Genomic DNA, 27,779 nt, shown 5'->3' with positions numbered 1-27,779 from the left:
AACCTTACCATAGTCTTGTCTGTACATGCCATCATACTGCATTTATTAGACAGGTACAATTGGCACTAAGCATATTTAAGAAAATGGGTGAATAACTTATGTGTGTGGAAATTCTTGTTTGTACAGGGAGCTTCTGTACTGAGAACACATGCTATCTACAGGAAATCATACTCACCCACTGACAACACATATTGAAATCCCTACTTCACCTATAAGCAAACATCAAACCAGAATGATGGGGAAATCTTTTCTCGATTGACCATTCTTTCACTATGTTGGCTGTATAACAGGTTTATAAAAGAATGTCAAACTACTTAAAGGAATTTTGAGTATGCTCCATTGTACTTGTATGTGCATGCCAACACTAGGCAGCATCCAGAGGAAATTATTAATGAGTAAGCCCCGTTGAATAAAGAAGACATGACTAACTAAACCCCATTCATTTCAATGGGCTTAGTCATAAACTTAGCCTGGATCCAGTCCACGGTGTCAGCATTTTGATAAGCTTGTCTGGCAGTGTGGGTAAATAACAGCTGTATTTTTGTGCATGGGAATATTAATCCCATTGAGTTCAGACAGCGGGCCTTATTTCCGATTCTGACTAGCTGAGTTCAGATTGCTGACAATAATAGATTTAAGAGCGCGTTTGACAAAGCGAGCGTGCGCGGAGCCGGCTTTGGCGGCTGCGAGCTTGCGGGTCAGTGGGCTATATACGTCCTCAGCCGCCGCGCGCCTCTAGACTCGTCCTAGGCTGCTTTTCTTGTGACTTGAGGAGGTGGCGGCGGCGGCGGCGGCTCCAGCAGGGGGCGCTGTTCGGAGTCTCCCTGCCCTGTTGGTCCCGGCCGGCTCTGACACATCCCGGCCGCCTTAGCACTCAGTTCCTGGGCCCGGCCGCCGCCGAGGCTCCTTGGCCTCTTGAGGAAGCTCAGCGAGACGCGGCGGGGGCAAGGCTCAAAGCCGTGGATTCTCCCCCCCCGATTGGGGGCGGGGGGAGGCCAAGGAGCGGGCGCCGAGTCCTGTCCTTGGGGGCCGCCTCTCCCCGGCCGCGACCACCCCCACCTCCTCCTCCTCCTCTCTCCTCCTCCCTCCTGCTCCAGGACCATGTTCCCCAGCACTGGCTCCAACGGGCTGTGTAAGTACCACTTCCCCATGATGGGCGACGCCTTCCCCTCCCTCCGCTGACAAAGCTTGGGGGAGGGACTAGGCGTGACGGAGGAGCGCGGGAGGAATTCTCTTTCTCTCCCGGCTATGCCTCCCCAATGTTAGGGAAACAACAAACCAGGCGCAGGGAAGTCTCCGCCCCCGCTCGCCCTCCGTCCTTTTCCCTGCTGCAGGAATAATCCGACGATCCCCACCCCCCCAATTTCCTCCGGGTTGCTTCTCGACTCTCGCCCAAGGCGAATACTAGCTCGCCTAGCTGTGGCTCTTGATCCTCTTCCTATAGCATGTTATTTACTCAAAAGTTATTAAGCCGAGCGTCACTGGATTCAATTTATGACTCACCCCCGGGGTATGCTGTTCATAACCTCCGCCCTGGAGTCGGAGAGGATACACTGCATGCATCTGTCTCTAGTTTATGAAAAATACGAAATAGTCTTGTGACGAAATAGTCTTGTTAGCCTAAAAACCTAACCTGCACAAACTTTTCGTGGACAGTCCACCTAATGAAGTGCATGAATCCACGAAAACTTATGCTACAACACATTCGTTAGTTTTGAAGGTGCCTCTTTTTTTGCTGCAAGAGTCTGATGTAGTGACTTCTCTGGAAGCAGTTTTATTAAAGTCACAATAAGGCTTTAAAATGCCACAATATTTTGGTTGTGTTTGGTTTGTTGGATCAGACTAACATGCCTAACCGCTGTGCCATTAACATGCCTACCCATCTGGAATAAGTTGAGTGAGTTCAGTTCAGTAAGTGTGCATAGGGCTGAGAATCTTCAGTGTGCATAGGACAGATAGCCTGTTCTCCTCACTTAATCTTCCATGTATTCAAGAATCACATTTTAACACAGTATATACATAGAGTCTCCCAGGGATACTCTTATGTGGGGCGACCCATAGTAGACTGGATTAGTAGAGCATCCTGTATCCACACTACAAGTACTGATCTGTACTTGTTTAGCTTCAGCAATACAGCTCTAGATGCTCCCAGATTATGCAGTGCATGCATATTTTCAGTGATTATTCAATAGTGAGTTAGAGGTATCTTGAAATGCATGCCTACACATACTAGCCACACAAATCGTATTCCAAAAGTTGGCTTTTGCTATCTAGCACATGTGTATGCATGGTGGTTCTATTTCTTTCATCACATTTGTATACTGTAGAGGGGCAAACTTGACAGATGACAACTGCTGATATTTATTTATTTATTTATTTAACCTATTTCTATACCACCCAAAACTTGATTTTCTGGATGGTTTACAATTAAAATCATGTAAACATTAAAATCATTTTAAACCCAACATTAAAAAGTATTAAAACTATAAATCTAGTTAAAAGCCTGGGTGAATAAATATGTCTTCAGTGCCTTTTAAAAAGATGCTAGAGAGAGGGAAGCTCTTATTTCAACAGGGAGCACATTTCAAAGCCCAGGGGCAGCAATGGAGAAGGCCCATACCCGAGTAACCACCAAACGAGTTGGCGTCAACTGCAGACGAACCTCTCCAGATGATCTTAATAGGTGGTGGGGCTCATGGTGAAGAAGATGTTATCTTAAATAACCAGGGCCTAAAAGCTGTTTAGGACTTTATAGGTAATAACCAGCACCTTGTATTTTGCCTGGAAACTTATCGGCAGCTAGTGTAACTCTTTCAACACAGGCATAGTATGGTCTCTCCTAGACCAACCTGGATGACCCTGAGACCAACCTGGCCGCCACATTCTGTAACAACTGCAGTTTCCAGACTACATACAAAGGCAGCCCCACAAAGAGCACATTGCAGTAGTCCAGCCTGGAGGTTACCAGCATATGTACCACCGTTCTGAGGTCATTCATCTCAAGAAACGGACACAGCTGACGTATCAGCTAAAACTGATAGAACGCACCTCTGGCCACTGTCTCAACCTGGGACACCAGAAAGAGGTTCGAATCCAGAAGCACCTCCAGACTGCGTACCTGCTCCTTCCAGGGGAGCGTGACCCACTCCAGAACCAGCAGATGAAAATAGTCTCCTGGGTTCCAAACCTGCACAATAAGTACCTATGTCTTATCTGGATTCAGCCTCAGTTTGTTATCCCTCATCCAGTCCGTTACTGCCTCTAGGCAAGCATTTAGGGAGGTTAGGCCTTCTCCTGATGATATTGACATGGAGAAATAGATTTGGGTGTCATCAGCATATTGATAACACCCTGCACCAAATCTCCTGATGATCTACAACATTGGAGGCAATATGGAGCCCTGAGGGACACCATGTGAAAGTTCAGATATTGAAGAAAAGCAGTTTCCAAGATACATCATCTGAAATCTGCCCATGAGGCAGGAGCGGAACTACTCCAAAGCAGGGAAACCCCCAATCCCTATAGACATTTCAGAAGGATACTATGGCCAATAGTATCAAAGCCTTCCAATAGATCCAAAAGGACCAACAGAGTCACACTCCCTCTGTCAATTCCCAATTGGAGATAATCCATCAGGCCGACCATGTAACTTATGTAACTTATTGAATTCAGTGAACATGGATTAGATTGGGTTGGTAGCTGTTTAAATGAATTTAAGTCTGTGGTCAAGCAAGACACAAATGCATGCTATAGAGGTATGTTCTTAACGAGAAGTTGTCTGTTTTCATTTGGGTCCGGGCCCCTCATGCTTAGTGGGACCATGGCACAGAGTGATGGTGGTGGGGAGTAACTATTTCTCCTTGAACTGTTGAAACCACTCCCCTCAAAGTGCCCAAAGTGACAATTTCCTGCAGATCTTCATGGTATCATCCCAATTGCTAATATAGTTACTAAAAACTAGGGTTGAGCTAGCTGTACAATATGGTAGGATGTGCACAAACCTGTTCAGAGGCCCTTTTACAGGCCTCTGAACAGATTCAAACATCCAGCAGTTCAGCCGGTTTGAATTCAGGGGGATAACTTTAAGGGCGGGGGAGGGTGAACTTTGCCCCACTGGCGCTCTCTGTGAAACCGTTCTGGTGGGGCAGCAGTGTACCTCCCTGCCACCCTGTCTAGGTGCGCATATGCGCCCAACGTGTACACATGCACAGGTTACTTCCGGTCCGAGGAGAGAATTGGGTGGCAGGGAGGTACACTGCCGCCCCACTGGACCGGTTTTACAGAGAATGCTGGCAGGGAAAAAGAGGTGTGTGTGTGAGGGGGTAAAGTACACACACCCCTCACTCAAAGTTATCCCGCCTACCTTTGAACTGAACCCCGCTGGTTCCGTGCACATCCCCAGCAAATGGAACATCTCTGTTAATGACAAGCCAGTGAAACTGATTTAGACCAAGTAAAATAAAAATGACAGGAGGGTTACTACACAACTTAATAAACACTTTATTATTAAAATTGCTTCCCCGCCACACATGGTTCCCTTCCCTAGGGCAGTGAAGGATTAATGGAGAGGCAGAGTAGGCATTTGCCTATGGCGGCAAAATTTGAGGAGCAGTAAATTTTGCCCCTCCTCAAATTTTGCCGCCCCTCTCTATGGGCAGTGGTGGCAAGGGTGGCAGCAAGGGTGGAGGGGGTGAGGAGAAAGTCCCCTCCCCTTTACCTTATATTAAAAAAGGCAAACTTTTTTTGTTTAAAGTAAAAGGGCAGCAAAAGACTTTTTACTTACGGGCGGCAAAAAGCGTAATCCTCCCCTTCCCTAGTGTGGCAACAACATTGTTAAAAGCAATATAAAACCAATGAGGTCATTCACACAATCAAAAACTGTTTTCTACCTGGATTTGGGAGCTCTGTGTGCTCCCAATTTTCAGTTGTGTGGAAGCAAGGTAGAAGAAAAACATGGTTAGAAATGATTGTGTGGAAGCCTTTGTATGTGGTACAGAGAAATGTGGTATGTGGTAAAGAGAAAAAATACCCAGGTTTTCCTCCTACCTTGCTTCCACACAATCATTTCTACCCAGATTTTCCTCTTAGCTTGCTTCCTCACAACCAAAAATTGGGAGCACACACAGCTCCCAAACCCAGGTAGAACACAGTTTTGGATTGTGTGAATGACCTCAATGTCTAGTTAGAATTACATAACCAACATCAACAAAACAGTAGCCAAGCAAGATAGAAACGCATGCCAGACAGATTCAAACGAACCACACATGTGGATTTAAGAATAAAAATACAGCTTGGTATAATGTTGCCAGTGTGGCTTTACAGGAAATTTCATTTATTTATTTATTTATTTATTTATTTTTGTATTATTAGACACCTCTCTCTCTCTCTCTCTACACACACACACACACACACACACCCACACACACACACCCACACACACCCACCTCTCTGGTTGGTTTGCACACTACAACCAATTTAAAACAACCAACAATAAGTAAGTATTAAAATGTTTAAAACTGTTTCAAAATCTCAATATAACTTTAAAACTTATTTTAAAAGTTTGATTTTATTTGGGAGTATGTTCCAGAGACTTGGGGCAGCCCTAGAAAAGGCCCGAGTCTGAGTTCTAACAAACGTGCTGGTGACAACTGCAATCAGACCTCCCTTGATGATCGGGATTCATGAAGAAGGCGCTCTCTTAAGTACCCTGGACCCAAGCTATTCAGGGCTTTGTTTGTAATAACCAGCACTTTGTATTTGGCCCGGAAACTAATTGGCAACCAATGTAGTTATTTCAGGATGGGAGTAATGTGGTCCCTTCAGGTAGCCCCAGAGACCAACATGGCTGCAGCACTCACCAATTGCAGTTTCTGTACCACATACAAAGGCAGCCCAATGTAAAGTTCATTACAGTAGTTCATTGTAAACCGCCCTGAACCATTTTGGAAGGGCGGTATAAAAATTGAATAAATACATAAAAATAAATAATAATAAAATGTTCAAGCCTGAATGTTACCAGCATATGCACCACTGTTTTAAGGTCATGTACTTCAAGAAATGGACGTAGCTGGCATATCAGCTGTAGGTGATAAAAAGCACTCCTGGCCAGTGCTTCAGCCTGAGATATGAGATAGGATTGGGTCCAAAAGTACTCCCAGACTACATACCTGCTGCTTCTGGGGGAGTTTAACCCCATCCAGAACAGGCAGATCGAAACTACTTCCTAAGTCCTGACCTCTCACAATAAGTACCTCCATCTTGTTTGGATTCAGGTTCAGTTCGTTCTCTCTCTTCCAGCCCTTTACTGACTCCAGACAGGCATTTAGGGGAGTTAAGCCATTTCCTGATGAAGCTGACATGGAGAAATAGGTTTGGGTGTCATCAGCAAATTGACAATACCCTGCACCAAATCCCACAATGATCTCTCCCATTGGTTTCATGTAGATGTTAAAAAGCATTGGAGACCAAATGGAGCCCTGTGGGACTCCATACAGTAGCTCTCATTGTGAAGACCAACACCCTGTAAAGCGACACCATCTGGAATTTACCTAAGAGATAGGATCAGAGCCACTGCAAAGCAGTACCTCCTACTCCCAACTTCCTCAGGTGATCCAGAAGGATATCATGGTTGATGGTAGTGAGAGCCGCTGAAAGATCCAAGAGGATCAACAGAGTCACACTCCCCCTGTCGATTCCTAATTGGAGATAAGCCAACAGGCCGAACAAGGCTGTCTCCACGCCATAGCCAAATGGATCCAAAATAGAAATAAATATTATTTATTGTTACATCTATATACTACCTTTCATAAAATTTCTCAAGGTAGTTTCCAAAGAAGTTTTAAAACAATAATAAAATCCAGTAGAAATATTAAAGCAATATAAAATCAATAACGATTAAAACATACAGTATAATTAAACAATAAAAGGAAGCTCATAAAATAGCACAAATAGTAAAAACAGCACCCCCTAGAGGCCAGAGACCTGTCTACAAGCCAGGTCTTAGTTCCCTTTTAAAGGTAGCAAGGGTGGTCTAGGAGCAAATGTCCATTCCAAAGTCTGGGTGCAATGACTTAGGAGAGGAGAGCTGGTCTTGTGGTAGCAAGCATGACTTGTCCCCATAGCTAAGCAGGGTCTGCCTGGTTGCATTTGAATGGGAGACTTGATGTGTGAGCACTGCAAGATATTCCCCTCAGGGGATGAAGCCGCTCTGGGAAGAGCGGAAGGTTTCGAGTTCCCTCCCTAGCTTCTCCAAGATAGAGCTGAGAGAGATTCCTGCCTGCAACCTTGGAGAAGCTGCTGCCAGTTTTTGAAGACAGTACTGAGCTAGATGGACCAATGGTCTGACTCCGTATATGGCAGCTTCCTATGTTCCTAAGCATGTGCATGGCGATTGGCATGTTGAGCAGAGCCTTCTCTGATGATCTTGTCAAGTGGGGGCCAGATCTGTGGCCCATGGTGGAGGGCTTCTGGAAGTCTGCAACCACATTGCATGTATGAGAAGTGCCCGGTAATGCTATGCTGGATGTTGAATCAGGCCTTGCTCTCTGCTGTGAAAAATACTCTTCTCCTTTGAGGAAGGAAAGTACTCTCAAGAACAGCTAAACAAGAATTGTGCTTAGGTTAAAATAGTGCTTCATGGAAACATTTGAGAACATAAGAAAAAGCCCTGCTGGATCAGGCCAAAGGCCCATCTAGTCCAACATCCTGCTTCATGCAGTGGCCAACCAGGTGAATATGGGAATCCTGAAAGTGGGGAAAAGAGGGCAGTCACTCTTTTTATTTACAATGAAAAGGAGATGGGGTTCTGTCAAACAAAATGGATTTATCTGTGCATTTTATAGCACATTGAAAATGTTCAGTAAGACACTAAGCCTACAGCTGAATGTTATTTTGGCTTTGAGTTGCATCTACAAAAGTACAAAATGCTTTCTGTGGAGCACCACTCAAAACTTCCAGTGACTTAAAAAGGGCTATGCATACAGTATTGGTATTTAAGGATTAGAGCTTGCCTTGAATGGATGCACAGTATAGGCATTCTCAGCAGGCCAGCAACTTCAAACTGATAGAAAAATATATGTAATAACAGACAGGGGGCAGACAAGACCTGTCTTTGAACTTCTTTATAGTGTGTCATATGCTGCACGACCTCTAAATTTAACACATTGTATTGTGAAATACAGCAATTTTCATCCAGAGGAATGTAAAACACCAGACATATTGAAATTATCTGATTTGTGTATTCATAGCAAATATAGTTACACACTGGTATATTTTAACATTCAGAACCAGGGCTTTCTGGAAGAAAAATGTCCTGATGCTTGATGATGTGATGTGCCATTTCAGCACGCTGATTACAGTAAAACATGCACAGACATTAGTTCTTTGTACTATATTTAGATCTGCATTTAGATTTTACAGAGGGCTGGTTTGGATGATAGAGTCCCTATCTACATTATTAGGAAGGGGATGTACTGAGAGTACACTTGTCATGACGTCCTCTGCAGACATCCTGATGAGTGTTCTCTTGGCACATCCTCTTCCTGATCATGTGGGCAGGGACTATATCATTCAAACTAGCCCCAAAGGAAATTAAAATCATGTGCAGGAATAGCCTAATACTATACTCAGTGTTATTCATGTGCACACAATTGGAAATCCTACAGGCGCGTAGCTATAATAAGGGCAGGCAGTGTGTCTGCACATGGGCCACCGATGCCCAGGGGTCACCTGCTGTGACCTTCACCTCCCCGATGGGCATGAGGCTGCCTACTGCCACCTGCTTGCATGGCCCCCACCAGCTGCCCACCCCTTGCTCATGCCACTCAACTGTGCATCTTGCTTCCCTTTGCCAGACCATGACATGGTCTAATGATGTCACTGTGCCAGTGTCTGTTCTCGCTGAGATGGGGCAGTGTGCTTGTGCTGGCATGGTGATGTCTCGCATTGTGGCCTGGGAAAGGGAGGCAGGATGGTTGGGCGGGTGAGCAGCAGGTGAGTGGCAATGGCTGCCTCAAATCTCGCCCCAGGGCAATGTCTCAATGTCGTGACGCCACTGGAATCCTATTCAACCCCAACACAGTGACTAGTCAACCCTACAGTGACTGTTGCTGGTGTTTGCTGTTATTATTTATTATTTTAGATTGTGAGCCCTTTGGGAACAGAAGACCATCTATTTATTCTTATTCTTTTCTATGTAAACTGCTTTGAAAAACGTTTTTAAAAATTGAAAATTGATATATAAAGCATTATTATTATGGACCCTCAACAAAATGTTGCCGTATAGGAATAATGGAACAAGTTATATCTAATGCTGGATGTTGTTAGTTTATTTTGTGACTGTGTTCGAAATCAGACCAGTCCACGGCAGTGTTTCCTCTAACAGGGATTCCCAGATGTTGTTGACTCCAACTCCCAGAACCCCCAAGCAAAGGCTATTGCAGCTGGGGATGCTGGGAGTTGTATTCAACAACACCTGGGAATCCCTGTTAGAGGGAACACTGGTCCACGGCCCAGTGATTTGGTCTGGTTCGGCTGAACTACAGACTGGCCCAGTGGTTCGAGGCAGCGCTGGGAGGGCAGCGAGCGGCACCTTTAAAAGTAAAGTGACAGGTCCTTACCCCTGTGACTGCCTCTCCAGGCAGTTTCCTGTTGCAGTGCCACAGCAGAAAGCAGGAAGGTGCCTGGAGCGGAGGTCATGTGGGTAAGGACCTGCGGCTTTACTTTTAAAGGTGCTACTCGCTGCCCCCCTGGTGCCCCCTCACATTGCCAGACCAGTCTGCAGTTTGGCCAAACCAGACCGAACTGGTTCAGCGGAACACAGACCAGTCTGATTTTGGACCACGGCCCAAACCATGATCCGTGCTTACCACTAAATGCAAGCTTTTCATCAGTAAGAACATGGGGTCTAGTCATAAGTAACGGGGATGAGCTCTACTCATATGCAAGGGTTCTAAGCCCTGTTGTAGTATGTAGCATTTGGGTAAAGAACTGTGCCTTGTAGAGATGTATTGAACAGAAAATCATCAATTATATCTGTAGGAAGTTATTCTGGTTGGATTGGGGGATCTCTTGAATTTCTGATTTGCCATTTTATACAGGTGGCATTTGGGAGGAGCACTGTAAAGTGGCATTTGAGTGGAGCCCAAATTTGGTGGCATTTGAGGGGAGCCCTGTAAAGATTAATCAGGCAGAAAGTCATCAGAGGAATCTCTAGCAAGTGACTGGGAAAACCGAACTTGTTAAATTTATGCCTGGGTGCATCCCTGTCCGGCCCTATCTCAAGTTGAAAGGCCAAGGCAAAGTGTGGATGCATGGTTGGAGCCTCATTTCTAAAACAGCATAAAACAGACTGTACAAAATATTTACTGCTTATATGATGCAGAAGTTAAGATGGGCACCTTTATTTGCAATTTCCATGCTTTTTTGAGCACAAGTGAAAATTGAAAGCAGGCTTGAAAATTGAAAGCATTTGCAGGCTTTTTGAAAAGGAAACATTGATTGGGACTGTGAGAAAGAGAAGTTTAATAGTAACTTTTACCTGTGCTGGCTAAGTGGAGCCTCCATAGTCACAGGCAGTATATCTTTAATGTAGAAAGTTCATGGGCAAAGGCAATTTGCCACCACTTCGTGTGCCCTTGCAAGGACCCCTACCATCTTGCCACCATCTCATGTTCCTAAGTCCATTTGCCACCTCACCTCGCATTGTGTACCCTGAAAAGGCCCCTTGCTGCTGCTTCAGTTGAAGGAGAAAATAAACACCCATAAAAGGAAAGGAAGGAGTGAGTGAGTGTCTGTTTAGCTCTAGAAGTGCCAGAGTGATCCTAGACGCTTCTTATCAAGCAGCTACTTTGAGAACCAAGAAATCACTTGCCAGAACTTGCCCCCAATGGGCAAAATCAGCATTAAGTGCCCTTGATTGATTTTACCCTGTTATTATGGGGACTTCAGTTGGTAATAACTTGGGAAATACTGGATCGGTCTTTTTCAAAATAACACAAGATTATGCCACAGTATATTCTTGAATGATGTTTAAACTGCTTTGTATCGGCCATTTTTCAATGGACCTGCACCAAATTTGGAGGAGTGGTGTCTCTTGTCACCTAGTTGATGTTTGCATGTGGCCAGGTAGATTTAATACACAGTTTTTATTTTATGACAAATAGAGTGTTCAGGGCTTATAATGGCAGAATCTTGAAAACTCATTTTAACTATACTGGCGTTACTGCACCAGTATAATTGATCTAGCAACTTACTTTATGGTGTCACAATGTTTATTATACCTTAAGCTGACATACATTCATTAAAATATTTCTTTTTTCTGGTATCAGATTAGGTCATTTTGTTTGTGATGAAAACATCTGAGGGTTTTGCAGACAGCTATACTTTCCACTGTGCGTTGTTTGCAGCTGTGGCTACTCTCCCTTGTAATATAAGTAAAAATAACCAAGTGCTCATTTCCTGTGTGCTAAAGGTTGAAATGCCTAATATGAACACTGACAGTGTAATGGAAAAAGTTGTGTGTCTATACTGTATCGTGAAAAGGGACTCTGACTGTGATGAGAATAATTTTTATGATTTAAGATTTTGGGAAATATATGATAATTTTATGTTGTAGTATTACAACATGGGGCTCAGACATTCTGACTTGGAATTCCTGTCCCGTAACCTCAGATGTGTGAGAGCTGGTTTGAGTTATCCATTGGAAGTTAAATATAATCTGTGCTTCCTCATAAAGGAATTATGCAATAATACAATAAGACTTAATAGAAGAAACCTGCCTTAGTCCACCCTGGAGCAATTACACACAACTGAAGAGCCCTGCTTCTGAACATTAACTCTTGAAGCTTTGGGACTGGATGAAAAGGAACTGGGACTGAGCATTAGTGCCCTCTCCCAAAAAATCCAGAATACGGAAAAAATAAAAATTTCCACATGAAGTAAGACCCAAGTTAGAGCAGGGACTCCTGTCTTGATTACTAGCTTTTGTTTTTTCACCATGCTCAGACACAGACTCAATGGACATATGCACACCAGGGATATACTGCAACATTTTGTTGTGGGTCCATACCTGGATTATAATATGGAGCCAGTGTGGAGCCAGCTGGTAATTGGTATAATAGTGGAGCCAGCGTGGTATAGTGGTTAGAGTGCTGGACTAGGACCGGGAAAACCCAAGTTCAAATCCCCATTCAGCCATGATACCAGCTGGGTGACTCTGGGCTAGTCACTTCTAGCTCAGCCTAGCCTACTTCACAGGGTTGTTGTGAAAGAGAAGTATGTAGTACACCGCTTTGGGCTCCTTGGAGGAAGAGCGGGATATAAATGTAATAATAATAATAATACTAATAATAAAACAAGGCAACCTCCCCTTTGCCTTCACCTCAAAAACCCGAATGCTGTTTAACAGAAAAGCAACAAGAACTAAAACAAAAAATAACTGAGCACATGAACCAAACAACCACCAAGGTTCGACTTCCAGCTCTAAAAACAGTTGCCAAAAAACAACTTGCTCAGGCATTAAAAGATGTCAGTGCTGCACTTGCAGAAATAACAACCAATAATTTGCAAGAAACAAACCAATTAATGTACAGTGCAACAACAATAACAACACAAGAGCTCGGATATAAGATCAGTGGACCTGTAAAAAAAGAAAGTAGTATATCACCTAAATGGAAGATTAGTTTAGAAAATAAAATCTCCAGGCTTAGATCAGATGCTAGTAAATTGAAAGATATGAAAGACAAGAAGCTGAAGAATGAAAACACCAAACAGTATCTGATCCAAAAATACCACCTAGATTCAAGGAAAATTAGAGAAGTCCTGGAAATAATAAAGTAGCAAATAACAGCAGTGTCAAAGAAGATAAGCAGATACGAAGCCAGAATTACACAACACAGGCAGAATCTCCAATTCCAGTCAAATCAGAGACGTTTCTAACAAAGCATAGAAGGAGAAACTGAAAGAAACGTAGAAACACCAAATAAAGAAGAAACAGTGCAGTTCTGGGGGAAATTATGGGACAATCCAATAGATTATAATAAAAAAGCAGGCTGGATGAAAGAGGTCAAAAAATGTAACCAACAAATGCAAGATCTAATAATAACACCAGAATTAATAAGTGAAAGAGCAAAGAAAATTAAAAATTGGACTGCGCCAGGCGACGATGAACTGCATGGCTTTTGGCTTAAACACCTAACAAGTCTTCATAAACAACTATCAAAACAGTTCAATCACATTTTGCAAGGAGGTGATATTGAACAATGGCTAACAACTGGGGGGAAACTCATCTCATCATGAAAGACCCAGCAAAAGGTGCAGTTCCAAGTAACCCGATAACCTGCCTGCCAACCATGTTCGAATTATTAACTGGAATAATAGCAGATGAAGTGATGCAACACTTATTAACTAACAAACAGCTTCCAGTTGAACAGAAAGGAAATTGCCTGAACACCAGAGGCACAAAAGACCAGCTGCTGATTGACAAAATGAATTTAGAAAATTGCAAGAGAAGAAAAACCAATCTAAGTGTTGCATGGATTGACTACAAGAAAGCCTTCTATTCATTGCCTCACACGTGGATACTTAAATGTTTAGAAACAACTCGTGTCAGCAAAAACATTCAGATATTTATTTTTTAAAAAGCAATGAGCATGTGGATTACACAGTTAACAATCAATGGGGAGACACTTGGACAGGTTAGCATTAGAAGAGGCATTTTCCAAGAGGACTCACTATCCCCTCTATTGTTTGTAATCACCATTACCCCACTTTCACAAATACTAAACAAAACAGGCCTCGGATGCCTAACATCTAAAACATCAAGTCAAATCAACCATCTGCTGTACATGTACGATCTGAAGTTGTATGGAAAGTCCCAGTCAGAAATTAAATCAGTAGCGATATAGCAGTGGAGTTTGGACTAGACAAGTGTGCTGCATTAATAAGGAACAGAGGAAAAATAAGAAAAACAGAAGGAATAGAACTGCCCAATGGAAGCAACATCAAGAACCTGGACAAGAAAGAACATTACAAATACTTGGGCATTCTCCAGGCTGATAACATTGCACACATTGAAGTTAAAAGAAAAATTGGAAGTGAATACATCAGGAGAGTTAGAAAAATCCTCAAGTCCAAACTCAATGGTGGGAACACCATACAAGCCATAAACACCTGGGCTATACCTGTTATCAGATACACTACAGGAATAATAGACTGGACCCAGGCAGAGCTAGAAAGGAGAAAAGAGGCCTTGAAGAATATATCAAGGACAGTGAAGAAGATGCACTTAAAATGGTCAAGAACAAGAAACTATTCAACACCCATGAAACAAAGCAGGCCTACAAGAAAGAACACGTCAAGAACCAAGCAGAAAAATTAAAAAATAAGCCACTGCATGGTCAATATTTGCACAACATAAGTGGAAAATCAGACATCACCAAGACCTGGCAGTGGCTTAAGAATGGCAACTTGAAGAAAGAAATGGAGGGTTTAATACTGGCTGCACAAGAACAGGCATTAAGAACAAATGCAATAACAGCAAAAGTAGAAAAGTCAACAACAAACAGCAAGTGCCGCCTTTGTAAAGAAGCAGATGAAACCATGGACCACCTAATCAGCTGTTGTAAAAAGATTGCACAGACTGACTACAAACAAAGGCATGACAAGGTAGCAGGGATAATACACTGGAACATCTGCAAAAAATACAAGCTACCTGTTCCCAAAAATTGGTGGGACCATAAAATTGAAAAAGTTGAAGAAAATGAAGATGTAAAAATATTATGGGACTTCCGACTACAAAATACACTAGATATAACTGTAGTGGAGAAGAAAGAAAATCAAGTGAAAATAATCGACATAGCAATACCAGGGGATAGCAAAATAGAAGAAAAAGAAATAGAAAAAATCACCAAATACAAAGATCTACAAATTGAAATTGAAAGGCTGTCGCAGAAGAAAACCAAAATAATCCCAGTGGTAATTGGCACCCTGGGTGCAGTTCCAAAAGACCTTGAAGAGCACCTCAACACCATAGGGGCCACAGAAATCACCATCAGCCAATTACAAAAAGCAACTTTACTGGGAACAGCCTATATTCTGCGACGATATCTATAATTACAACAAGAACAATATTGTTAACAATATTCTGACATCCCAGGTCCTTGGGAAGGACTCGATGTCTGGATAAAACAAACCAGTCAGTAACACCTGTCTGACTGTGTAAACAAGAAATAATAATATTTGCCTTAAAAAAACTCAAATGAGTCAGGATCATGACAAGAAAGTTGTGTTAGTACAGTTCTATTTCATTTTAATCATACATATATTTGCTAGTTACTTGTAGTTTGGAGGGAAGCTATTTTCATCCTGATTTAAATGAAATGAGCCAGCATAGCGTAGTGGTTAGAGTGTTGGACTGGGACCGGGAAGACCCTAGATCAAATCCCTATTCAGCCATGAAACTTACTGGGTGACTCTGGGGCCAGGCATGTATCTCTCAATCTAACCTACCTCATTGGGTTGTTGTGAAGATAAAAGTAACCATGTACACCGCTCTGAGCTCTCTGAGGAAGCGCGGGATATAACTGTAAAAAAAAATTTTTTAATCATGTTTTTTCTTTAACTTGTTTTAGGTATATATTTATAATTGAGATACTTCACTGAATATCTGTATTTTTGTCTTTTAAAGATAAAGCACCTCTGTCAAAGGGCCTTTTAATAATACCAAGCACCCTCTCACTTTTGTTGGCTCTACTTTTTCAACATTACCAGAAGTTCTTCACATATAATCTGCAAGCAGTAAAAGAGGAATTTCAGGTAAGCAATGACTCATCTCTTAAGACTGCACATGTGGGAGCATGATAGCTAAGCACATTACGCCTTTATAGGTCAGAAATTCTGTAGCTGAGATCAGTGTCCCCTCTAACATGAATTCCCAGATGTTGTTGACTACAACTCCCATCATCCCCAAGCAAAAGCCATTGCTGCTGGGGATTCTGGGAGTTGTAGTCAACAACATCTGGGAATCCCTGTTAGAGGGAACACTGGTCCAGATTTTTAAATATTTGCTGTGGGTTCTTTGTGGTATAGATTTGGAATGTCAGGGACACGCTCTCCACCACTACCCCGTGCCTGAAGTGGTGTAACAAGTTGCTGCCCACCACCCAGGTTTACCCCCTACCTCAGCTCTTCTCCTCATCTTCACAGCAATGTGCAAAGCTCACCACTGTGCCTTCCTGCCCTGTAAGCAGGGTTCTCTCCCATTCTTCCCCCTACCCCAGTGCGGTGACCTCATCTGCTCTTGCCCCTGACCTTCCTTGCAGTGTGCAAAGCATGCTGTTCATTCTTCCCCTCACCCCATGTTCCCTTTCTCCTCCTGCCCTGGTTGGCCTCCAAATGCCCCTTCTCCTCCCCACCCTATTCTGTTGCTCAAGTTGGTGCTGCCCTCCCCCTTGGCTCCCATCCCACTTTTGTTGTTTTTCCCCCCCAAAAGAAAGAGGAAAAGAGAACTGAAGGAGTGTGGAGGAGAGCAGCTCCACTGCACAGTCCTCCTCCACACTTCCATCAGCTTCCTTTCCCTCTTTTGCAAATGCCAGATACAGGACAGGAGTGGAGGAGGTGCACTGCCTCCGGATAAGGTGAGGGGCTGTGGACATGGCAGGCCACTAGGCAACCACCCCATCCAGCTTCATTAGCAGGTGGAAGCTTAATGGCTTGGAACATTCATACTTGGTGCTCAGGTGATATAATAGTAGCAGATTTCATGCCAAATGTAGACAAGTGGGAAGGCATCAATGGTTGGAATAGATGATCCAGTCAGGGAGAAAAGCTTTATTTGCTGCCTTGCTTTCATTCACCCATGAATTAGGATGAATTCTCAGTTTTGTGATTATAATTCATTGACTCCACCTCAGCTCCTCTGTTATGCAAGACTCTTTCTACATTTCATTGATTTGTGTAGGCAGTGTTGCTAAGATTCAGATGGTGTGCAGCCCCTCCCATTTTCTCTCTCTGCCATGATTAGCCATCTAGTCTGTGAAAAAAGAATATTCAATACTACTTTTTCTCTAGCCTGAGTGCAGTGCAAAATTTTGTATGAGGAGGAAAAGATGTGGATGGCTTCAGCGCAGCCTGTAGAGGAGTGGTTACCTGTGCAGAGACGTATGGGAGCATTGGCTCCCAAGGTCACGTCCTTGTGCACTTGCTCATTTTTGTACCTGAGTGCACCTGTGTACACTTTTCTTCCAGTTCTCGCCTTGTGCCACCCAGCCCTGCCCCCAGTTGATCGATATTACTATCTTTCACCCCCCCTTTTTTACACCTTTATTGCTGCTTTTATGCAATAGCATTCTTATTTAGTCTTTAGATGGGTGAATTTTTTCCTTTCCCACCCCCCGCCCCTGGTTGTGTCCCTCGAAATGATTTTTGATGTTGCTCTTGATGCAGTCTTGCAAGGGACCAGGAGACTGCCTTTGCCACTTCAAAGGAGTGTTTGTTTGCTACACTGTTTACTCTCTTTCCTCCTAGATCAGAGATGGGAAAGATAAGCTTTAAATGGCCACAAGTCAAGCCTCATTATTTAAAAGCTGACTGGCTCAAACCCCTTTGTGCTGTTTAGCAAAAAATGTTGTGATAAAATGGCCTCACAAGGGTCTATCATGTGTCCAGTGTTCACCCTGTTTGGAACAAGAAATAAACCAGCTATATAAGCATTTTGGTGATTTTCTATTCTAGCCTATGGTTGAAGTATCAGGGAAAGAGATAAAGACAGCCAAGTGCAGAAGCCTCCATACCCTCTATTTCAGGTAGCAGCACCTAATGAACTTCTTCCTCTGCCCTATTGGGTTTTCCCACAAAGAGCAGCAATATAAGATTTTTAAAAAGAGGAATGAAATTCTGGTCCCAGCAGCACAATCAATGCATGTTTACACAGAGGTAATTTCCATTAACTTCAGTGGTACTTAATCCCAGGAAAGTGTGTATAAGATTGCAGCCAGGTCATCGGAGGTAGATCATGGTGCAAGAGAAAAGGAAAACAATTCAGCAGGATTTTCAGGAAGTAATTTATTCAGAAAAGATGTCAACAACAAAGTCCAAAGAACAAGGAGACACTTGATTTTTTTCATCAAGTTTTCTTTCACAGGATTTTTGACCAAAATATGTAGTGTGGGAAATGCTGCATGAGATTGGTAAACCACCAATGTAGCAGATCTTTATTATAACAGTGAGATTTTCTTAATCTGTGCAAGTGAGCATGCTCAAATGCAGTGCAAGTGAGCATGCTTAAATGCGTATGATCAAAGGAGCTGCTTTTGTTTTTCTGCCCACAACTTCTGTTAAAAAAATTATCTTCAAAAAGGGAAGTAAATAAATCCAAAATTTGTTTGGCCATTACAGATTTGTGTATTGTCAGATATGTTTCCTATGGAAATGTAGGCAGAGTATTCTTTAAGACTCTTGAATTGAAAGCTGTCTTAACTGCAGAATTCCTCTCTCACTTCCTTCAAGCATGTGCTGTGATGGTAATTGCAAGGAGATAGTGATTGCAAGGAGAGTGTGCATACACATACAGACATTTTCTGTGTAAATTTGCGGGTAAGATTTTCTCATGGGTGCTGTTTTCTCATAGATTAGAATATGAGCTTTCAGCACCCTTTAAGATTTCAACACTGTGGTAAAAGTTTCTCATTGGTGCTGTTTTCTCATGGACAAGGAAAAGCTTCCCAAGGCACTGAAATATTACAGGGTGCTGGAAAATTTGGTTCTTCTCAATTATGATGTTCTCCATGAGAAAGCAGCACCCATGAGAAAATCTTTCCACGGCACTGAAATCTTAAAGGGTGCTACAAAATTATGTGCTTGTCCATGAAAAAGCACCCCCCATAAGAAAATCTTAAAATACTGGGTAAAACAATCTCACAGACAAGAAAAATATCACATTCTCATCCATGAAAAAACAATATCAGGAAAACAAAATAAAATGTATATTTAAAAGTACAAGTTGCTTTCTGCACATATGCATATTAAGCACTTTACGGAGTGGTGAGAGTAGGGGCAGTGGGGGACACTGGGACAAACAGGAAGGGACTGCAACCTGCAGTATCCACTTTTGTGCAGACAGAAAATAGTGGGACCAGCGATCACAAGAACTGTTAGATACAGATACCCAAGAATAACTCCTGCCAAATAGTTCTTGTGTGTGAAACCCCCCAAACCTCCCTCAAAAAACCTTCCACCTGGAAATACCCCTATTCCCTGTTCAAAATGAAAAACACTGATATCCAATCCAAGATTGGGTAATAGCTTTGCAGCATAACCAGTTAAAATCTCAATGAACTGTAACTGGTGCAGTGTGATGGCCAGGAGTGGAAGCTGTGAGCTGCGAAGGATGCAGGGAGGAAAGGGAGTCTTGTGCACATCCTTTTCAGCCATTTGGGTGCATATACACAGGCCATGTTCACATATACATCTATCTATCAGGGTGCCTGAACACATTCACCCAACAGGCGGGTCCTCATGCAGATGGGTCTGCTCCTTATTCTTGTGCTTTCTCCCATACATACCCCTGTGCAACAGATGGCAGGCCAGAGGGTGGAAAGATATTTTGCAGTTCCCCTCTTTTTACCCCACTCCTACACAGAAACACCTATTTCTTCCTTCCTCTATCCCCCAATCTCTAACTGTCCTCTCAAATAGGGATGGGTCCGGACTGGTCCGGAGGCCATTGTAAAGGCCTCCGGACCGGTTCAGACCTGGCCGGTTCGGTCCGGGTGGAGGGGGTTCCTTTAAGGGCGGGGAGGGTTTACTTACCCCTCCCGCCACTTGTCCCCCTCCAGCGCTCGTATTTATTGTAAGAATTGGGGCGGCAGGATACCTCCCTGCCGCCCCTTGCCCCTCCGCAATGCAAAAGGCTCTGGCAAGCCTTTTGCGCATGCGCACGTCTACCTGGCCTCGGCCCCTGCTGGCGGGTAGACCGGGCCTCTGGCGTCGGGGAGATGTGAAGCTCGCGCGCGATGTGCGCGTGCGCAAAAGGCTTGCCGGAGCCTTTTGCATTGCGGAGGGGCAAGGGGCGGCAGGGAGGTATCCTGCCGCCCCAATTCTTACAATAAATACGAGTGCTGGAGGGGGACAAGTGACGGGAGGGGTAAGTAAACCCTCCCCGCCCTTAAAGGAACCCCCTCCACAGTGCCGGACCGCAGCTGTGCGGTTCTGTGCACACCCCTACTCTCAAATATATATTTTCTTTTCCCATCTTCCCACTGTCTATTTTCTTTCCTTTCTCTTTCTTATAATGAAGGCTTAGAAAGCCAAAATCTGACAGCTCACACTGCAAAAACCCAATAGATCTTTCCCTAGACACAGCAGCTTCAAGAGGGCAATGGACAGGGTGACTGATGAGTTTGATGAGTATATAAGAGAAAACATGTACATATAGGCTCTTTATTCTTGTAACATACAAAAATAAGTATTGATATTAGGAAATATTCATGCAGAGATTTTTTTCTGGCCATTTTTGTAATTCATGGTAGGCTATAAGTTGTAATCAAAACATATCTTCAAGAATGTCAATAAAAAGTGTAAAAGAAAGCTAAATATCCATGTGCCTTTCTTCTTTTAGATTTGGAGGCTTGTATGCGGACGAATGGTATGTCTTGATCTCAAAGACACATTCTGCAGCAGCTTACTCATTTACAACTTCAGGATATTTGAAAGGAGATATGGCAGCAGAAAATTTTCAGTAAGTTCTCGTTTTATTTCCTCTTTTGTTTCACAAGTCAGGTGGCAGGCTTCACATTACAGTTGATCCTTTTTGCAAAAAGTAACTGCTCTTTATGATTACTTGTAAAATCTTCTCCTTTCTCTCATTTAATTAGAAGGCCAGTAAACACTAAACTAAACTATTGGTCCTGTGTAGGTTTAACTAGTTTACTGCGTTTAGTTTTAGAAAAGCACATGCAATAACTTTAGAATAGTTTGGATATAATTCAAGCCAAATGAGATTCTGAGCCCTTTCTCATGACCAGTGAGAAAGGGCAATAGGGTTAGTGGGGAGGAATCCCTGAAGAGCTTACCTCCCCACACATGAGCAGTTTCCATTCCTTGGGCAGGCCAATCGCCTGCTCAGACAAGCACCAGCTGCTTCTGATAGCTCTGATGGTTGGGGTGCCGGGACGTGTCTCCCTGCCCCCGGAGCTCCAGTAATGCACTGAGTGAGTGTGTGGTGCATTATGGGGATACCCCCTCCCCTCTCTGAGAGTGCTGCAGTCTGCAAGCAGCCGCGGCTGACAGATGAGCAAAAGAACAAGGTTAATGGAGTGCTTGCTCCCTTAACCTCATTTTAGAGGGAGGCTCCATAGGCGGGTTTGTGCTGCGGTGCTGCTGAGATCGGGCCCGATCCCAGCGGTACACACGTGCGTGCAAAACCAGGCTGGGTTTCCTTAGCCTGGTTTTGCATGTGTGTGTGTGTGTGTGTGTGAATAGCCTCTCTGTATCTTGTTACCAGGTTTGTTCGGAAGGAAGTGACTATGCTTTGCTCAAAATGGAGGAAATTAGCTCTAATTGGTGCAAACTGGTATACAGCTATGTTTAACCTTAAAGTACCAGGGAAAGTTGGTCAGATATGGGCACACTGGAATTTAGGATAGGAACTCAGACACTTGCCTTGAAAATAAAGAGTTGCTTTACTGAGGGGCGGGTAATAAGGGTGTAGAATGAGGAAAGAGGGTAATTAAGGCACAGATTAGCACCCAGCAGGCTTCCTGATAAGTCTTCCCATAAGGGGTTATCAGACTCTCTGGTAATGGCTTAGGTTGCCCCTAATATACATTCACAATGCCATAGCACTAAAGAAGGGGAACAGAAGCTTGGGGTGAAAGATTTAGAGAAAGAGGTGGAATAAGAATGCATCCATAGCTACCTGCGGTCTAGGTGGGGTCCTGTTCTCCAGGTATGCATGGGCAAAGTGTTGGGAGTGATATGAGATAGAGAGTGAGAGAGACCCTCATGGGAGAGGTGCTTATAGTCCAAATCATAGAGGGAGGGCATAATTTGATGGTGACTAAAGTATTTTGCATACTTGTTCTATATAAGGTAGGGACTAAAGTATGATTGTTCCATATAAGGTGTGATCCTGTATTGATCATGCATCCTGTGTGCTATCACTCAGATGTTCCCTTAACAAAGGGCTTCTCAACAGGTGCTTTACTACAAAATAGTAATCTGAATAGAAATATAGAAATGGAAATGGAACCTCTCACCTGAAACTAATCAAGAACACATGAGGAAGCAGGAGGGAAGGAAGTCTGTATTCCATTACCTTTGAGGTGCTGGTCTGGTCTGCCCTGACATGTATTCAGATGCAGTCAGAGTGGGATATCCCACTCCCATTACATCTCACTAGTGACTGAGGGCACCAGGAAACACCAAATCAAAGTGACCTGTAATCTCAGGAATACATCGGGCTGAAGCTTTTCTTCCATGTTGACTAAAATGACTGAGTCTCTGGTCTGGGAGTGCCTTGAGATGCACCTAGAATGGGGAACGGAGCGAACCTAGCAACAATCTAGTGGTGCAGCAAGAGGCTTGTGCCACTGAACTAAAGTAGCATTGACGGAGTTGTGTCAGCATTTCAGAATATACTATGCCAGCATATCTTGAGATACACCGGCATGGGCGGGGTGAGGGTGGAACTTCTGCACTATCCTAAAAAGGTCTCCTAGCCAGTATATCTGGCATATAAGATTGTTACCCTAGTATGGAGTATTACCTTGTTACACTAGCATTGCCTGTTTCAGTCTTTCCTGCAACAGGCATGCTGACGGTTCTAGTTGTAGCTGTGGTATAGCATACTAGGAAGAAATTGCCAGTAGTTTACTACATACCCACTAACATTTCACTGATGAAAAAAGGGACATGCTTATGAATGTTTAGGGGCTGTGGCTGAATAGCCTGCGAGGCATGGTGTACAGTACTGTGAGTGGGTGCAGGCAGGGGCTGTCGTGGCTGGCCTGTGTTTGGCCTCAGATATCTGGCACAAGCAAAAGGGACGAGACTTGCAACTCCTCAGGCATGGTCTGTTGTCTTCACAGACTGGCCTCTTTATCTGCCCTGCCATCCACTATAAGGAGTCATGGGGCTCTTGCCTCCTTCAGCCCTCCTCCTCCTCTGGCCCCTCCTCCTTGGCCAGGCTGGCTTTATATATCTCCTGACACATGGGGCAAGTCTCGCAAGACCAGCTCGTTTCGCGAGACTTTGATCTGTGATCTCACAAGAGTTGCCCCAAATCTTGCAAGACTTTGCCATTTGGGCCTGGCAGAGCCTCGTGATGAACGGGGGGGGGGGCAGTCTTCCCTGGCATCAGGGAGGGGAGCATGGCCTCCCGCTGGGCTCACGAGGGGAGGCACTGCCTAGTCAGGTAGGGCGAGATTGTCACCGTCCCCCTCCACGCCTGGCAGGTCGGCAGTGAACCCCCGACAAGTACATAAGGACATGGCCAAGCAATGTGGAGGCCTGGCGTACAATTTTGACTACAAGCATGCCACAAATTAAAAGCAGGTAATAAATTGCATGCAGAGGACATTGTTGCAGACAATCAAAGCAGATGAGCCAGTAGTGTGAAGTGATCTGTATTCTTTAATTCTTTCGGAAATTAGAAGGTCCTGTATCTTCTAATCTTGCACCTTGTGCACTACTTGCCTTTTCAGGAATTATTTTGCTGGCAGAGTGTTTTAGATGCTATTATGACAATGTGTCCTAGTTTTGGCAGCTGAAGAAGGTCAAAATTATGATCAGATTCTGAGTCATCAGATGGGTTTGGAAATGATACTGAAAATCTATAAATTTGGAAGGTTGTTATGTTTGTCCGATTGATAATGACCTTTTAAACACCTGCTGTCATATCCAAAATCTTGAGAACTTAGAAATGTCTTCCATAAGGCACATGTGCCCCAGTCTTGTCAGAAAAGATGCTACATAGCTCAATAAACGTTACATTTATTGTTCATGATTCTGTTTTTTTAACCTACAGTCTTTTTTGCTGGGATCCTGGGTGCTGTCAGTGTTGTTTGATCTTCTCCTTGTAGAAGTTGTGGAATATTCGTTTGGCCTCACTATCCATAGTTTGCCTTCAGGATTGTAAGTAGCTGTTAAGCGGTATCGGAGTTCTGGGTATTACAGATATGTTTTCAAAGGATGTAGTTAAAGCCTTTTAAAATTTTTAAAGGAAGGGCATCCTTTCATGTGCACATAATCCTGCTTTGGTGTACTTATAGAAATTTCTTTTGATGTTCATATATGGGACTTATGATGCAACCTTTACTATATTTTCCAAATGGGGCTTCTGTACAGTCCTTATATTGTCTATTGTTACTTCTATTTTATGGTCACACTGTGTACCTAAAAAGAATCTGTTTAATTCTCCTGCTCTTCTGCAATGGGAAAAATCTACTTTGAAAGTTGATATGTTTTTCTGAAGGATTCTTTCAATTACAAATGCAAATCTATTATATATTTTGAATAATTTGTTTATGTGAAACATTCATTCATTCATTCATTCAGTTTATATACTGCCCTTCCTAAAGTGGCTCAGAGTGGTTTATATTAAAATAAAAAATACATAATAAACAATTAAATTTTTTAAAAAACCATTTAACTAGATTAAAACTCATTAAAATTAAAACTCGATATCCTTAAAACTAGATATCATTAAAAGCCGGGCTAAAAAGATGGGTCTTTAAGGCTCTCCTGGAGGCCTCCAAGGAAGATAATCCTCTTATATCCATGGGCAGCAGTTCCACAATCTAGGGGCAACAGCTGAGAAGGTCCTATCCCAGGTTGCCACCGGATGAACTGGTGGCACCCAAAGACGGACCCCTCTTGTTGATCTTAATAATCAGCATCATTAAGTGATGGGGATATTGTAGAGAAATAAAGTCATATTTTCTGATTACCTAGCTATATATATATTTCTCCTGGGTGTGCCAGGGAAAATGCATCCCGGCAGCCCAGCTGATTGGCTGGGCTGCGGAGGTGCCTGATTGGCTGGCACACCCAGGAGGAGGAGAATTGGCCAGCTGCGAGCCAGGGCCGCTGGAGGGCCTGGCCTGGCGACGGGTGGTGGCCGTGGGCCCAGCCCGGCTGCGGCGAAGCAGTGACGGGCCCGGCCGAAGCAGGGAAGCAGCCGGTGGGCGGCGGGCAGCCAGCCCCGATACCGGGGCAGAAGGTGGGGGTAGGGGAGAGGTGGCTGGCCTGCAGCCGGCCGCAAAGACTGGCAAGCGGCGGCAGCGGGCATGGCAGGCCGCGGAGGCGGCACTTGGTGTGGCGGGCCTGCTGGCGGGACAGGCCACAGAGGCTGCTCTTGGCCAGGCGGTGCTGGGACTGGCCGCCGAGGCCAGGAGCCCGTGGGAGACTGGGGTGGGAGGGAACCGGGCGGTGGAACTTTCCTGTTCGCCACCCGGGAGGAGGAGTGGCGGCGGCCTGGTAAGTAGAACTTTTAAAAATGCAGGGGGGGAGGGCAAGAGTGAGGGGGCAGGGGGAGGGAGGGGGAGGGCAAGAGGGAGTGGGGCAAGGGGGAGGGGGGTGGCAAGAGGGAGTGGGGCAGGGGGGAGGGCAGGGCAAGAGGGAGTGGGGCAGGGGGAAGGCAGGAGAGAGGAGCAGGGGGAGAGAAGGGAGGGCAATTGAGAGTGGGGCAGGAAAGAGGGGGAAGGAGGATGAGAGAGAGGGGTGGGAGGGGAAGAGAGGGAGGACAAGAGAGAGTGGGGCAGGAGGGAGTGGGAGGGGGCGAGAGAGAGTGGGGGAGGGGGACAAGAGTGTGGGGCAGGAGGAAGGGAGGGAGAGGGAGAGTGGGTCAGGAGGGAGCGGGGAACAGCCGGCCCCAAAGAGCGCACAGATGCTCTGTGCGGGCCGGCTAGTAGATACCAAATTTTGCAAGAATAATCCTGCCACTTAAATTAGCTGAATGCACTACTTTTTACACCAGAATATGATCAGGGAAAGGTTTAATGTTATTAGTTCTAAAAAGAAATTCTGAATATCATCATCATCATCCTCATCCTCATCATCATCATCATCATCTTATTATTATTATCATTATTATTATTTCTTGTTGTTGTTGTTGTTTTAACCATTATTGTTCTAAACAGATTTTAACACCAATAATCATATCAATAACAAAGATGTTTTATTTTTCCAAGCTAGACTACTGAAACTTTCTGCCCACAGGGTTTGAAAAAACTATGCTCTGTGCTTTAGTTTTTATTTAGGATTAATGATGAAACCAGGCCATTTTTGGCATGTAATATCTTTCATTTAGAGTTCTTAAAATAACCCAACTAATTCAGTTAAATTTTGGGATAAATGGGAGAAGAGTAATCTTCTCATATTATAGCAACATCTTATATTATAGCAACATTTCCCACCCTATTTACAAACATTGGCCATTGTATCCTAAGACTGTAATTACAGTAACCCCACACCTGTTATGGTTTTCCCAATCATGGATTTGAATATCCACGACTGGAAAATTGTGACTACCCTACCTGAGTACCTGCAGTCTGGGTTTTTTTTTTTTAAAGGGGGTGTTAGGGGCAATTTGGGGGTCTGGGGGTCATTTTGTGGGGTCTGGGGTGATTTCTTTTCTATTTTCAACTGTTTTATTTGGTCTTTTTGCGACTGTGATTCCCCTAAACCTGTTTGCCAATGCTTTCTATGCTTTGTCTACCGCAAATTCACCAACCACTAGGGTTTCCAGAAATGGAAGCCTTGCAATTGGCAAGGGATGACTGTATATGCTTATCTGAGAGTAAGCTCCATTGAAATCAATGGGACTTACTTCTAACTAAGCATGTATAGAATCAGACTGTGAAACACAGGCTGCATTCTCACAGTTATAAAGATCCTGGTTAAAGCATTAATCAAGATTAGTGAGGCCAGTGAAGCTGATTGTGTGACTGCAGAATTTGAGGGCAATCCTGGTCAAATCGCTCAGGTTAACTAGCATTAACCACTAGACCTGATTAACTTTGCAAACAGGATCCTTGTGAGTGTGTAAACATAGAGCTTTTCTTTAACAAAGACTCTTCTGCCAACTGTAATGCAATTCTTGCATTTCTTACAAGGTAAATGATCAGCCAAATCAGTCTTATCATTTCTAAATACTTGCTTTCCCCCCTCTGAAATTCTGATCTAAAAGCCATGTTAAAGAAATCGGGATGTAACCACTATTGGACAAGGGAGGGCAACATTCCCTTGGCCTCTAGGGTCGGAGCGGGGGCACCATGGCACATTCCCCCTTGTCCTATCCCACACCCAGGACAATCAAAGCACTTGCTGGCTGGGAACAGGAATTGCAGCCCCCTGCAGCTCATTTCTAGCCAGTGCTTTGTTGCCAGCTGGGGGTTTTCTCCTGTCCCTCGCTGGGAGCTAGAGGGAGAGAGAAGAAAGCACCCAGCCGGCAATGAAACGCTGACTGTGAATGAGCTGCAAAGGGGCCAGCTGTGCAAACCCTTCCTCCTACTGACCACACCCCTGCATTTGATGTCAGAGTCAGGGTGTGTGGCTGGCACACAAGCAAAGAAGTGGGACAAGGGCTCATCGACTAGAGCCATTCCTGGGCCACTGAAGTCCCTATGCCCTTGAAAGAAAGTGAAAGAAATGGCTAGCTCTGCCTTGCATGATTTTTCTTCTACTCTCTCCCTCCCTGCAAACCTTTGCAATCACAGGCCATGCCTTCACCCTAGCAAAGATAAGTTTTTTGGTCCCATCTGCCCCCCCCCCCCCATGCTTCT

The 27,779-nt window shown here is 44.1% G+C and overlaps 1 protein-coding gene across 3 annotated transcripts in view; it reads left to right on the top strand.

Annotated features, from left to right (window-relative positions):
• The first annotated feature begins 753 nt into the window (after nt 1–753).
• Nucleotides 754–27,779, top strand: part of UBAC2 (UBA domain containing 2) — a 145,455-nt gene continuing 118,429 nt past the window's right edge. The window contains exons 1-4 of one of the 3 annotated variants that reach the window (XM_053307707.1): nt 754–1,132; nt 15,686–15,813; nt 20,615–20,734; nt 24,023–24,129. In XM_053307707.1, coding sequence (XP_053163682.1) covers nt 1,102–1,132; nt 15,686–15,813; nt 20,615–20,734; nt 24,023–24,129 — 386 coding nt within the window. In that variant the 5' untranslated portion in view covers nt 754–1,101. The remainder of the gene's footprint in view (nt 1,133–15,685; nt 15,814–20,614; nt 20,735–24,022; nt 24,130–27,779) is intronic. The other 2 variants (XM_053307706.1, XM_053307705.1) reach the window with 2 other exon arrangements.

This window comes from Hemicordylus capensis, chromosome 3 (genome assembly GCF_027244095.1).
Source record: "Hemicordylus capensis ecotype Gifberg chromosome 3, rHemCap1.1.pri, whole genome shotgun sequence".
In the NCBI taxonomy this organism is placed as follows: domain Eukaryota; kingdom Metazoa; phylum Chordata; class Lepidosauria; order Squamata; family Cordylidae; genus Hemicordylus; species Hemicordylus capensis.
Note: the sequence above shows the minus strand (reverse complement) of the source record. Positions and strands in the feature narration are given on the sequence as shown.